This window comes from Stomoxys calcitrans, chromosome 5 (genome assembly GCF_963082655.1).
Source record: "Stomoxys calcitrans chromosome 5, idStoCalc2.1, whole genome shotgun sequence".
Classification (NCBI taxonomy): domain Eukaryota; kingdom Metazoa; phylum Arthropoda; class Insecta; order Diptera; family Muscidae; genus Stomoxys; species Stomoxys calcitrans.
Window position 1 is genome coordinate 149,226,144 of NC_081556.1, and position 11,655 is coordinate 149,237,798.

General features: G+C 37.6%; 2 protein-coding genes across 4 annotated transcripts; both read left to right on the forward strand.

The window, feature by feature from the left end:
• The first annotated feature begins 413 nt into the window (after positions 1 to 413).
• Positions 414 to 1,798, forward strand: LOC106084624 (cyclin-dependent kinase 5 homolog). The gene is made up of 4 exons (XM_013248451.2): positions 414 to 652; positions 720 to 987; positions 1,052 to 1,336; positions 1,397 to 1,798. Exons 1-4 carry the CDS (start codon positions 485 to 487, stop codon positions 1,552 to 1,554), a joined length of 879 nt encoding a protein of 292 aa, XP_013103905.1. The 5' UTR covers positions 414 to 484; the 3' UTR covers positions 1,555 to 1,798.
• Positions 1,799 to 4,232: 2,434 nt separating this feature from the next.
• Positions 4,233 to 8,995, forward strand: LOC106084635 (flotillin-1). Of its 3 annotated transcripts, none has more exons than XM_059369068.1 (8): positions 4,233 to 4,311; positions 4,515 to 4,601; positions 4,857 to 4,932; positions 5,349 to 5,703; positions 7,347 to 7,817; positions 7,877 to 8,020; positions 8,088 to 8,252; positions 8,525 to 8,995. In XM_059369068.1, exons 2-8 carry the CDS (start codon positions 4,550 to 4,552, stop codon positions 8,540 to 8,542), a joined length of 1,281 nt encoding a protein of 426 aa, XP_059225051.1. In that variant the 5' UTR covers positions 4,233 to 4,311; positions 4,515 to 4,549; the 3' UTR covers positions 8,543 to 8,995. The 3 variants fall into 3 exon arrangements, with proteins under 3 accessions (XP_059225051.1, XP_059225050.1, XP_013103931.1); XM_059369067.1 differs by lacking the exon at positions 4,233 to 4,311 and adding an exon at positions 4,318 to 4,406; XM_013248477.2 differs by lacking the exon at positions 4,233 to 4,311 and having other exon boundaries at positions 4,321 to 4,601.
• Positions 8,996 to 11,655: the final 2,660 nt, after the last annotated feature.

An 11,655-nucleotide genomic window follows, 5' to 3' on the forward strand; every position in this document is an offset into this window, starting at 1 on the left:
CGTACTTTAATGGCCAATTACAAAAAATTAAATGAATTTCGCTCTATCAATGTTTTTGTTTTTTAAAGAGCTGATTTAAATGGTACCTCATCATTCTCTTACTTGGACCACGAACATTTCATTGAGGAACCGCAGGGATACTCCTCTTGTATCAATTAGTGCAATCCGATTCAAGTTGCTATCTGCTCCTGGTGGAGTTCGTGCAACCTCTCCACAGATAGTGGCCACAATAAGAAACAACAGTTAGCTTCCTGTAGATTTATGTGGAATAAAGGTAGGTTTTATTTTCTTGCATCGGGATGGTATTGAAAATGCCACAAAGTCTGTCGTGCGCCAAAATTAAAGAGCATCTAAACGTACTTTATTCTGCAACTGTGCCTGTAAATATATTATTGTGGCTGTTTTTGTTTTTTTGACATTTGACATTGCTGTCAACATTGCAAAAATTGTTTAATTGCTTAATTCCACTCAATAAGTATTTGCAATGCAAAAGTATGAAAAATTGGAAAAAATCGGTGAAGGTACATATGGTACCGTTTTCAAAGGACGTAACAGGGAGACTATGGAGATAGTTGCCCTGAAGCGTGTGCGATTGGACGAAGATGATGAAGGTGTGCCTTCCTCCGCCTTACGGGAAATTTGTTTATTGAAGGTAATATGGAATAGACAAAAATCGCTTTCTGGCTTCATTATAAAATTATTTTATGTTTAATTAAAAGGAGCTGAAGCATAAGAATATTGTTCGTTTATACGACGTCTTACATTCCGAAAAGAAGTTGACACTGGTTTTCGAGCACTGCGACCAGGATTTGAAGAAATATTTTGATAGCCTTAATGGGGATATCGACATGCAAGTTTGTCGTAGTTTCATGCTGCAGCTGCTACGAGGTTTAGCCTTCTGTCATAGTCGCAATGTATTACATCGTGATCTAAAACCTCAAAATCTATTGATAAACAAAAATGGTGAACTGAAATTGGCCGATTTTGGTAAGGTCTCTTAGCATGTTGATGCCTGCATGTTTTTTAAATGACTTTGTTTTAACAATTGTAGGTCTTGCTAGGGCCTTTGGCATACCTGTTAAATGCTATTCCGCAGAAGTAGTTACTTTGTGGTATAGACCTCCAGATGTTCTTTTTGGTGCCAAGTTATATACAACATCTATTGATATGTGGTCGGCTGGTTGTATATTCGCGGAACTAGCTGATGCCGGTAGACCTCTTTTCCCCGGTTCAGATGTTTTGGATCAATTAATGAAAATATTTCGTGTTTTGGGCACGCCAACGGAAGAGACATGGCCGGGTGTTACCCACTTATCGGACTATGTGGCTTTACCACGTAAATATCGCATATTAATACTTTTAAAAGGTGATTTATTAATGTTATTTTTTATTTTAGATTTTCCTGCAATCACCTCCTGGAGCCAAATAGTACCCCGCTTGAATTCCAAGGGCCGAGACTTATTGCAAAAATTATTAGTGTGTCGACCAAACCAGCGTATTAGTGCAGAACAGGCAATGTTACATCCATATTTCACCGAAAGTTCCAATCATTAGAAGGAGATTAATATTTGAGGCGTGCTTTTAAGTAATTCTCCTGGTACCAAAAATAGTTTTATTTTCTGTTGTTAGTGCTCGTTCGTTTCGTTTTCCTTTTACTTTTTTCGATTTTATCCAAATTCTATACAATTAAGTTATTCTAAATAAGACTTATGGAAGTTGATATTAGTGCGATCTTTATAAGATGTGTCAATCATAAAACATGATTGTTAAATTATTTACCTAAGAAAATAAAAATAGAAAATAATGTAAAAACAAAAAACAAATTAATATACTGCAATAAATTTTCAATAAAATTTAAATACACATTTAGCTTGTAGCTTTGATAATGAATTGTATATCCTATTATATGTATAGGATTTATAAAGATTCCTCCACGATGGCGAATTTTCGTACCTCACAAATGTAGAGATTCATCCACGATGGAGAATTTTCGAACATATAAAAGAGTAATAATTAGGGCGGGAGAGAAAAGAAATCCTTCATCGTCCTTTTTTACCTAACACTTTGCCAAGTCCGTTTTAGCTTTTGAAACAAAATATAGAAAATCATATGTCTCTACCTAACTTTTATCAAAAGAAGATATAAACGAGGGGAACATTAGGACGTTATTACTCAACCCCGAAACTTCTGAAAGATGTTTGTATTAGTATTCTAGCCCAGACCCCTGGCTACAAAGTTGGAGGTCAGATGAGAATTGTTCTCCCAAATTCCAAAGCCCCATATTTTTACGACGGTGAGGTGGTTCCCAGAGGAGGCCACCATAGCGCAGAGGTTACCATGTCAGTCTATGACGCTGAAAGCCTGGGTTCGAATCCTGGCGAGACCATCATTAAATTTTTAGCGGGTCCGACCCCCAAGCACCCCAAAACAAGTTGCGGATAGTGGAATGCTTCGTGCAGGAATTAACTGCAATTGCAGTCGTGGACAATTAGCGATATCAAGTGGAGAGTATCAGTGAGAGTCCGGACGGCACAGGTTCTTGATTAAATGTTGAGTGCCTATGATATTCGATACGACACAAGGCGAGTTATTGAAGCCTTTAAGTAACAAATGACTATAACGTTACAACTGCGATCGAGCTTGCTCATCTGTGAAGTTCGACGAGAATCTGACTTTTAAATGGTTTTTTTCCTATGCTATTCTTTGAATAGAAAGCATTGAACAATGGTCTAAAGCCGGACAATATCCTGCAATGGAATCTCAATTGACGAGAATCGCCAACTCCACGTATAAAAATGTGGCTGTAACAAAAACAATAAACACAAATTAATTTGTGTTTATGTTTTTATGTGGACACTATTATGGGTGTAAGATTTCCATAGCAAGAAAGATTCGATCATCAAAGCTCAACTCGAGGAGAAAGAAGTGCAAAGTTCATTCTAGTTTATTTTCTGTTGTCTTGTGTTCTTGCTCGACCTTTACCCTTTGGTAAAGATATCGATTGGAGAGTCTCAGGGTGGCACCCGCTCCTTAAATGCTGACTGCCTATGATACTCGATACGACAAGATGTGATATTGGAGCCCCTATAAATATCCAATGCTCTTAACGTTCCCACAGCGATCGGTTGTATGGACTTGAACAAGCTTGCTAACCTATAAGGCTTGACGAGGATCGCTAATACGACACAACAAAATTCATTTTTATACACATATGACTATACACACTATTGTGGGTGTATGGTTTCCAACCTATGAAAAAGATATCGATTGGAGAGTCTCAGGGCGGCGCCCTCTTGCTTAAATGTTGGGTGCCCATGTCACTCGATACGACAAGGCGAGTTATTGGAGTCCATATTCATGCTACTCACATAGCTACATTATTACTTTAAATATAAACGTAAATTAGAAAAAGTTTGCAAAACAGGAACATTTCCGTTAACTCAAATTAGCTAACAGTTTACTTAAATCTAGCTTAATCCCATTATGGGTATGAAAACAAAAAAAAATATTACACTTCACTAGGTTGGATCCAATAAAATATTGTTGAGAAAAAGTAGTGAACGAAGTATCTGATTTAAAAAAAAATAAATGAATAAAAAAAATATGGCCAAAAGAAAATGGCGTTTATGACAATCCATGTTTCATTTAGTTTTTTTGTCTTGTGTTCTTGCTCGATCTTCATGATGAAGAAAGTAGTATCCTTTGATATACAAGCGGCCTTATTCACAAAACTTAAAAAGCCTAAAAATAGGTTTCTTTGACAGTTCTACAAAGGAAATCTGTCAAATAAACCCATTTCAAAAGTACATAAAGTTTTGTGAATACCGGTGGAAATATTTATTTATAAAAATATTTATTACTCTTAATACTCCACCTTAATAGAAGCATCACAACATAACACATACACCCCTGTTTAATTGAAAATATTATGACAGATTTTCGGTTTCCCTCAAATATGTAGGTTAGCAACACTCATTGAGTCTCATTTCAAGGCTGGTATTATGTTAGCTTTTCGTGATATTTTTCGCCGAATACTTTTTTTAGATAAAAGATTTTAAAACAAAAAAATTGCTCATTTCTTCCAGTAGGATATTCCCTCATTACTTATGGTAAAATTTTAATAAAACCGTTATTTTTTCGTTGATATTTGTGTATTGTGTATGTAAAATAAACATAGTACCAGCCTTCAGACGGAAATGTAAACATTGGGCGAGTATTAGAATCGACCTGCGCAATTTAATGAAAGTGGTTTTCGAGCCGGCCAAATATATGAGTATATACTTATATACTCATACTTTTTCGACTGACAGTGTACTGCCAAAGCAATAATAATATATATTTATTCTTAAAAAAAAAATAATTTCTAATCAAACAGTGCAAAAGAAATTGGAATCTCAATACGGAGTGTAATATTCGTAGATACAAAATCACAAAACACTAATACACTCATATTTTTATTGTGTTCTAATTAGAAATATCTTGATAACAATCAATATTTATCTATTTATAAGCAGCCTTAGAAAAAAATCTTTGATATTGAAACATATAAATGGCTTGGGGGTTTGTTACTTGCGGTCCCAACGAGGCACTTGTGGTTTCAGGTATGATGGTTTTAAAAACAATTTCGGAAATACCCAATCTGTGCATTAGTTGTAAAGCATGAGTATAATTTCATGAAGAAAAATGTAAATTAGAACAAATTTTGGTTATTTCCATAAATTGGTGATATCAGCTTTTTGACGTCATCCAAATTTATCGAAAAATTATCGAATCCTATGTCTTGCTATGCAAATGATGCTTGAAAAATCCATCCTACCGTTATAACGAATTCTTTTACTTGCATATTCATATTTCAGGATGTTGCTACATGAAACCACTTTTAGTGCCTGGAGGTCGTGCATTTGTTTGGCCAACTATACAACAGGTTCAAAGGTAAATCAATAAAAGCTTCCAAAAAATAATACAATAGAGAGGGATGCATATAAAATGGGATGCAATTCGGAGTCAATGTGGAAACAAGTTCTTAAATTAAGAATGAAAGTATTCAAACCAAAAAAAGGGCAAGTTTAATCCGTCTGGAATTGATTTGACGCCGCCATTTATACAATAAATTATGTGTGCTGTTTTGTGCTAGACCATTTAAAGTGGCAGTATTCCCTCAATATTAAGTTAAAAAAGATAACATTAATAACATAAACTTGTACAAATAGCAATAGAATGCGAGAAATATTCCCGCTGTCCCAAATTCCCATTTGCATACAAATATCAGGTATTATTTTGTGGAATAGCCCATAAAAAAAAACTTCATTCACCATTCTCCTTGTCACTAACTCATTTTTCTCTTACAGAATTTCCTTGAATACTATGACACTGCAAGTTGAAAGTCCTTGTGTCTATACCAGTCAAGGTGTACCCATATCGGTGACTGGAATTGCCCAAGTGAAAATTCAAGGTCAAAATGAGGATATGCTTTTAACTGCATGTGAACAGTTTCTGGGTAAACCAGAATCTGAAATACGTCACATTGCTTTAGTCACTCTGGAGGGTCATCAACGAGCCATTATGGGTTCTATGACTGTGGAAGAAATCTACAAAGATCGCAAGAAGTTCAGCAAACAAGTGTTTGAGGTAGCCTCCTCGGATTTGGCCAATATGGGTATATCAGTGGTCTCATACACCATCAAAGATATACGAGATGAAGAGGCAAGTAATAAAATCAATGTAGCACGCATGTAACTAGAATTTTAATTTAGAATCTTTTGTTTATTTTATTTTTTCTTTTTCCATATCCTAATTTATTTAACATATGTATTTTGTATAACAATTATTACAGGGAGATTCAAAGGTAGGCATAATTTGTACATACCTACAACCTTGTGTCTGTTACCCGAAATGCAAATATAAATCGTATCCTCTCCCATTTGGGAGATTAATAAAAGAAAAACTAAAATCATTTGGATTATTTTCGTATTTTTTTGATTGATAAGACGAAAACCATTTTATTTTATAGCCTTGAATTTGGATTATAATTTAATTTTTTCAAAATTATCATCGTTTGAATTTATGTTCGAACAAAGTAAATTTTATCAATATCTTCGGTCTTGCTGCCAACTTCATGAATTTCTAACACCCAGTTTTGACCTGCACCAGCAATCCCATGGCAGGCGGTTGTACGTACGTACACACTGATACAGCACCAGCACAATCCCATGGTAGCCGGTTGTACGTACCGGATTGACCCGATGGAGTTCTTCATCGGCAAGGACAGCCGCCTCAGTGTACAACACACTGCTACAACAACAACAAAGAGCACTTCTCTTCTTTCGAAGTTTCGACTTTCCCTGTTTCAGTAAAAATGTTGTCGGTTTAGATGTCTTTCTGGCTGGTGCATATTTTTGAATTCTCACAACAAGTCCCAGCCATCATAAGTGGGACAAAGTGCAGCTTACTGGGAAAATTGATAATATCTATTTCTTATAGACCTCCTGAAAGAACACCAGAAAAACAAATTTGAAGTCCTTTTTGGAAATAAAAAAAAATAGAAATTTTTCTGCAAGATTAATTTTGGCCCATCGGATATTTTTGAATTCTCACAACAAGTCCTAGCCAACATATGAGGGACAAAGTGCAGCTTACTGGTAAATTTGATATCTATTTTTATATATCCCTTGAAATAACACCAGAAACACGAATTTGAAATTCTTTTGGATAGTGAAAAAATAGATCTTTTTGCTACAAGATTATTACATTCAACAAACTGAGTTACTGACTGCATGCCTATCCCGCGACATTGATGGGAGAAAGTCAAAAAGATATTTTTTGCTTAATGAGATTCCATTTAATGCTTTCTATTCCAAGAATAGTATAGCAAAAAACATTGAAAAGTCAGCAAAAAGTGTGTTGTTGCTAGAAGCATTTGACTTGTTTCCTGCATCGCGATTTCATTTTCGACCAAGAAAAATCATCAGCATGAGATGTCAAATGGATAATGGTACTTTACAACTATTCCCACTAGAGTAAGTTGTAAAGCACACATCTGAATTTGAACAGGACTCTTTAAGACGACTTGTTTCATAAGCGCAATAGAAAACAAATCAAATCTTACTTCCCTTATTCAAATCCATCTTATCAAAACGATCAAATTGATAAACAAAAATAAACAAAATTCTTTCTGATTCTAAATACGATGTTTTCTGCTTTTCGGGTGACATTATATGTATGTGTTGTTGTAAGGCGTTGGCTATTTGTTTTGTTTTGCTTGCTTTCGATTTTAATAGCAATTATATTTGTTTTCTACTCATATTAAATAAACTCTAATTAAAATGCTTATAAATTTAACCATGTAGGGATATTTGAAATCTTTGGGTATGGCCCGAACAGCTGAAGTGAAACGTGATGCCCGTATTGGCGAAGCTGAAGCTCGTTGTGATGCCCAAATTAAGGAAGCCATAGCCGAAGAACAACGCATGGCTTCACGTTTTCTAAATGACACCGAAATCGCAAAGGCCCAAAGAGATTTCGAAATTAAGAAGGCTGCCTACGACGTTGAAGTTCAAACGAAAAAAGCTGAAGCTGAAATGGCCTACGAACTTCAGGCGGCCAAGACTAAGCAACGCATCAAGGAGGAACAAATGCAAGTCAAGGTAATTGAGCGCACCCAAGAAATTGCAGTGCAACAGCAGGAAATTCAAAGACGTGAAAAGGAACTTGAGGCCACAGTGCGTCGTCCTGCGGAAGCAGAAAAATATCGCTTGGAGAAAATTGCTGAGGCCAATAAAATGCGCATTGTCATGGAGGCTGAGGCAGAAGCTGAATCGGTATGTACTTAAAAAAAACACATGTATGTACTTTAGTTGTAATCAATTCTCTATTTTAGATCAAAATACGTGGTGAAGCTGAAGCTTTTGCCATTGCCACAAAAGCAAAAGCTGAGGCCGAACAAATGGCCCAAAAAGCCGAAGCTTGGAGAGAATATCGTGAAGCTGCCATGGTTGAAATGTTGTTGGACACATTACCAAAGGTATGTGCGGCTTTAAAAGTATATTATTATTTTATATTAATTTTTTTTTATTATCTCTATTGCTCAGGTGGCCGCTGAAGTTGCTGCTCCACTCTCACAGGCCAAGAAAATTACCATGGTCTCTAGTGGACAAGGAGAAATTGGTGCCGCTAAACTCACAGGCGAAGTTTTGCAGATTGTTAACAAAGTACCAGAGCTGGTCAAGAATATAACTGGCGTCGATATCGCTAGGGTACGTCCCAATCCAGCATTTATATAAACTATTCCCTCACAACTACCACAAGAACCAAACACAAATGGTGTACTCTACCATTGAGACAGACAAACCAGACATCGAGCTAACCCAAAGCAACAAAAGACTTTTTAAGGCAGCTAACAATCTCTCTATTACACACCACTTCACTCCCTCCATTGCCCCTACTCTTTTCTTCTAACTAATAACAACAAGTTGTAAAAAATTCTTTTTTAAATTGGTACTTTTTTTGTTTTCTTTTTTATTTTCAGTCTGTGCATGCTGCTTAAAAGTATGACTCGTAGAATTCGTATTGGAAAAAAACAAAAAAATCAACAATTTTATTACATAATTTTTACAAAACAAAAACACAATACATTTATGACACATGAATTATGATTGATTGATGATGATTCAAAGATAACGCCTCACCTAAAGGTGGCAACCATTCATCAATTATCTGATCCTTTCCTACTTTTGTTAGCTTTTGATACTTTTCCTTATCGTAAATATATTAAAAAAAAACTTGCATTTATATCACAAAAACTAACATCATCAACCATCAGAATTCGTGGATTTACTTTTCGCACACACAAGTTTTCTCATAAAAAAGAAAAAACAAAAAAAAAAAAACGAAAACAAAGTTTCTTTTCTCTTGCATTTGTTTTTGCTAATATATTAACAAAATTACATATTTTTTAAAGAAAATTTACAGAAGAGGGTATTTAAAAATAGAAATATACACTTGTATTTTGTACTTTTCGTGTACTAACAAATGACAAAACCAAAAAAAAAAAAACAACAAAAAACAATGATTGTATGTAATTGTATCTTTCATGTCAACAAAATATATACTCTTTTTGTATAAACAAATATTTTTGAGAAGTTGATTTTATTTGAACGAAAGGTACTACAAAATATTTAAGGACAAAAGGTTAATGCAACCTGACTTAAATTTTTGCCAATTTTTTTTAGTTATTTAAAGGCATTCAGTATTTATCCAAGAGCCGGTGCCACCCGGTCTCTCACTGAGATTCTCCACTCGATACAGCTGATTGTCCGCGACTGCAGCAACTCCATATGGAGCATTCCACTATCCGCAAACTGTGGACGCGCCCAGTAGCTCCCTATGCTTTTCGTGATAGCGAAGAACACCATACCGATAGGAACACAAAGTTCCAGCCTGTGTGATTCTCATAGTTATCCCGTGCTGGGATTATTGGTGTTGTTCAATGCAATTGAATTCGCTTTAGTGCAATGTCGATAAACTGAAAATACCGTTTAACTGAAAATTTCTCACAATCTAAATTAAATTTTTGTATGAAACTAGTATTACATATGTAAAAAAGTTATAACTTTGGAAAACTATCTGGAAATGAAACAAAACGAAACAAGGTTTCTTTGTCTGCACCCCAAGTGCTGCCAGCAAGTGACTTGAGGACCTTGTTTCTACTTTTGACTTTATCGCAGATTTCTGTGGCATGTGAGGAGAATGTGTAAGAGCTGTCAAATGTGACGCCAAGTATTTTGAGACTCTTGATGGTCGGAATCATTTCTCCATCGACCATCACAGTCAGCTCAGTATTCACCTGACACGTATTTGTAGTGAACAATGTGGCTGAAGATTTGGTGGCGGATATCTTCAGATTTCTTGCAGCGAAATATGAGGCAAGCTCGTTGAGCGTCTTTGCCACTGGTGAGAGAAGGGAGATCCGTCTGTAAGACTTCCCCAAACTCGGGTCTTTTCCAGGCTTGAGTAGCGGGATCACTCTGCCCATTTTCCAGACATCGGGAACTATAAGAGTGTTCAATGACAGGTTGAGGACAGTGGTAAGGTATTCAACTCCAGGTAAATCCAGATTCTTCAACATCAATGTAGAGATTCCGTCGGGGCTTAACGCCTTAGAAGATTTGGCGCCACGGATGACATTCGTAACATCGCCCACGGTAAATTGTGACGCCTGTTCATCGGCTCGGAGACCACGAATACGGCGAATGGATCTCCTCCTTGCCCTGTCTCTCTCGGGAAGCACAATAAATTGACGGTTGAACAACCTGGCGCATCTCTTCGGATCAGTCACGGTTATTTCGCCAAAAGTGACTGAGTCCTGTCATCCCGTCTACCGGGGTTCGAGAGTGACTTAACAGTAGCCCACAGTTTGCCTACACCGGTGCCTAAGTTACATTGCTCCAAGTGTTCTAGCCACAAATCCCGCTTATGTTCGTTGACTACCCTATTTATTTCCAGATTCAGCTCGCTGATTCTGGGGTTAGCGGGGTCCATAGCACGAATCACATCACGCTCTTTTGCGAGTACCACTGCTTGCGCCGGGAAATTGGGTCACACTTGGGGTATTCGACCGGCTGGTATAAAGCGAGCGGCTGCTTCGTTGATGATGTCTCGGAATTTCCTCTCGGCCACAAGCACATCAGAGGGGGGTGGCAGTTCACTGAAGCGGCGATTGGTATACTCTCTGAAGCCAGTCCAATCGGCCTTCTTATAATTGATAAACGTCCGGCGCTCAGAGGTAATGAAGTCGGGTGGTCGGTCGATGGTGAGAATTATGGGGAGGTGGTCTGACCCCAAAGAGATGACGGCTTGCCAGGATACGTCACTCAGGAGATCAGGGGATGCAATTGAGATGTCTGGCGAGCTGCTGCAACTCCTCGTAATCCTAGTGGGGGCATCCTCATTCCCCGTGCAAAACGTAGAGCTATCAATATGCTCTGCCAAAGCTATGCCACGCTTACCTAGGGGAGAATGCCATGACGTGTGATGCGCATTAAAGTCCCCTAGAACCAGACGATTATGGCCAGATAGCAACCCACTTATGTCGGGGTTGTAAGGCTGGCCATAAATCGGGACACAGCTACCAAGCGGCGGTATATACACGTTGTATAGCTCTATTTCGGCAGTACCAGACCTGACTGCTATCCCCATGCATTCCATGTAGGGGTCACTAGCGTCAAGCGCAGGCGAGATAGGTCTAACTGCACGGATTGGTGTATTACGAAGGCCAATCCCCCACCTCCATTCCTTGAGCGATCCTTCCGTAGCACATTGTATGCGTACAACCGGCTGCCAGCCAGCTTTTGGGTATAAATGGGTATATACCCGGGTATTTACCCAATTTACCGGCTAAATACCTTTGGGGTATTTACCCATCGCCCATCTCTATGTATGTCCCTATTGTGTTAGGGACCACACAACACACGTCACCTGTTTAACTGTCCGGCCAGACCCACTCGTCTCGGACTCAGATCCCTCTGAACGCACCACATCTTAGTAGCAGAGTTCCTGGATCTGGATACTCAACAGAATTAAGCAGACGAAAGATGGAACACAACACACTGCTAAAACAACTACAACTTTTGGTAAAATTTAACTAAAATATTGGGTTGC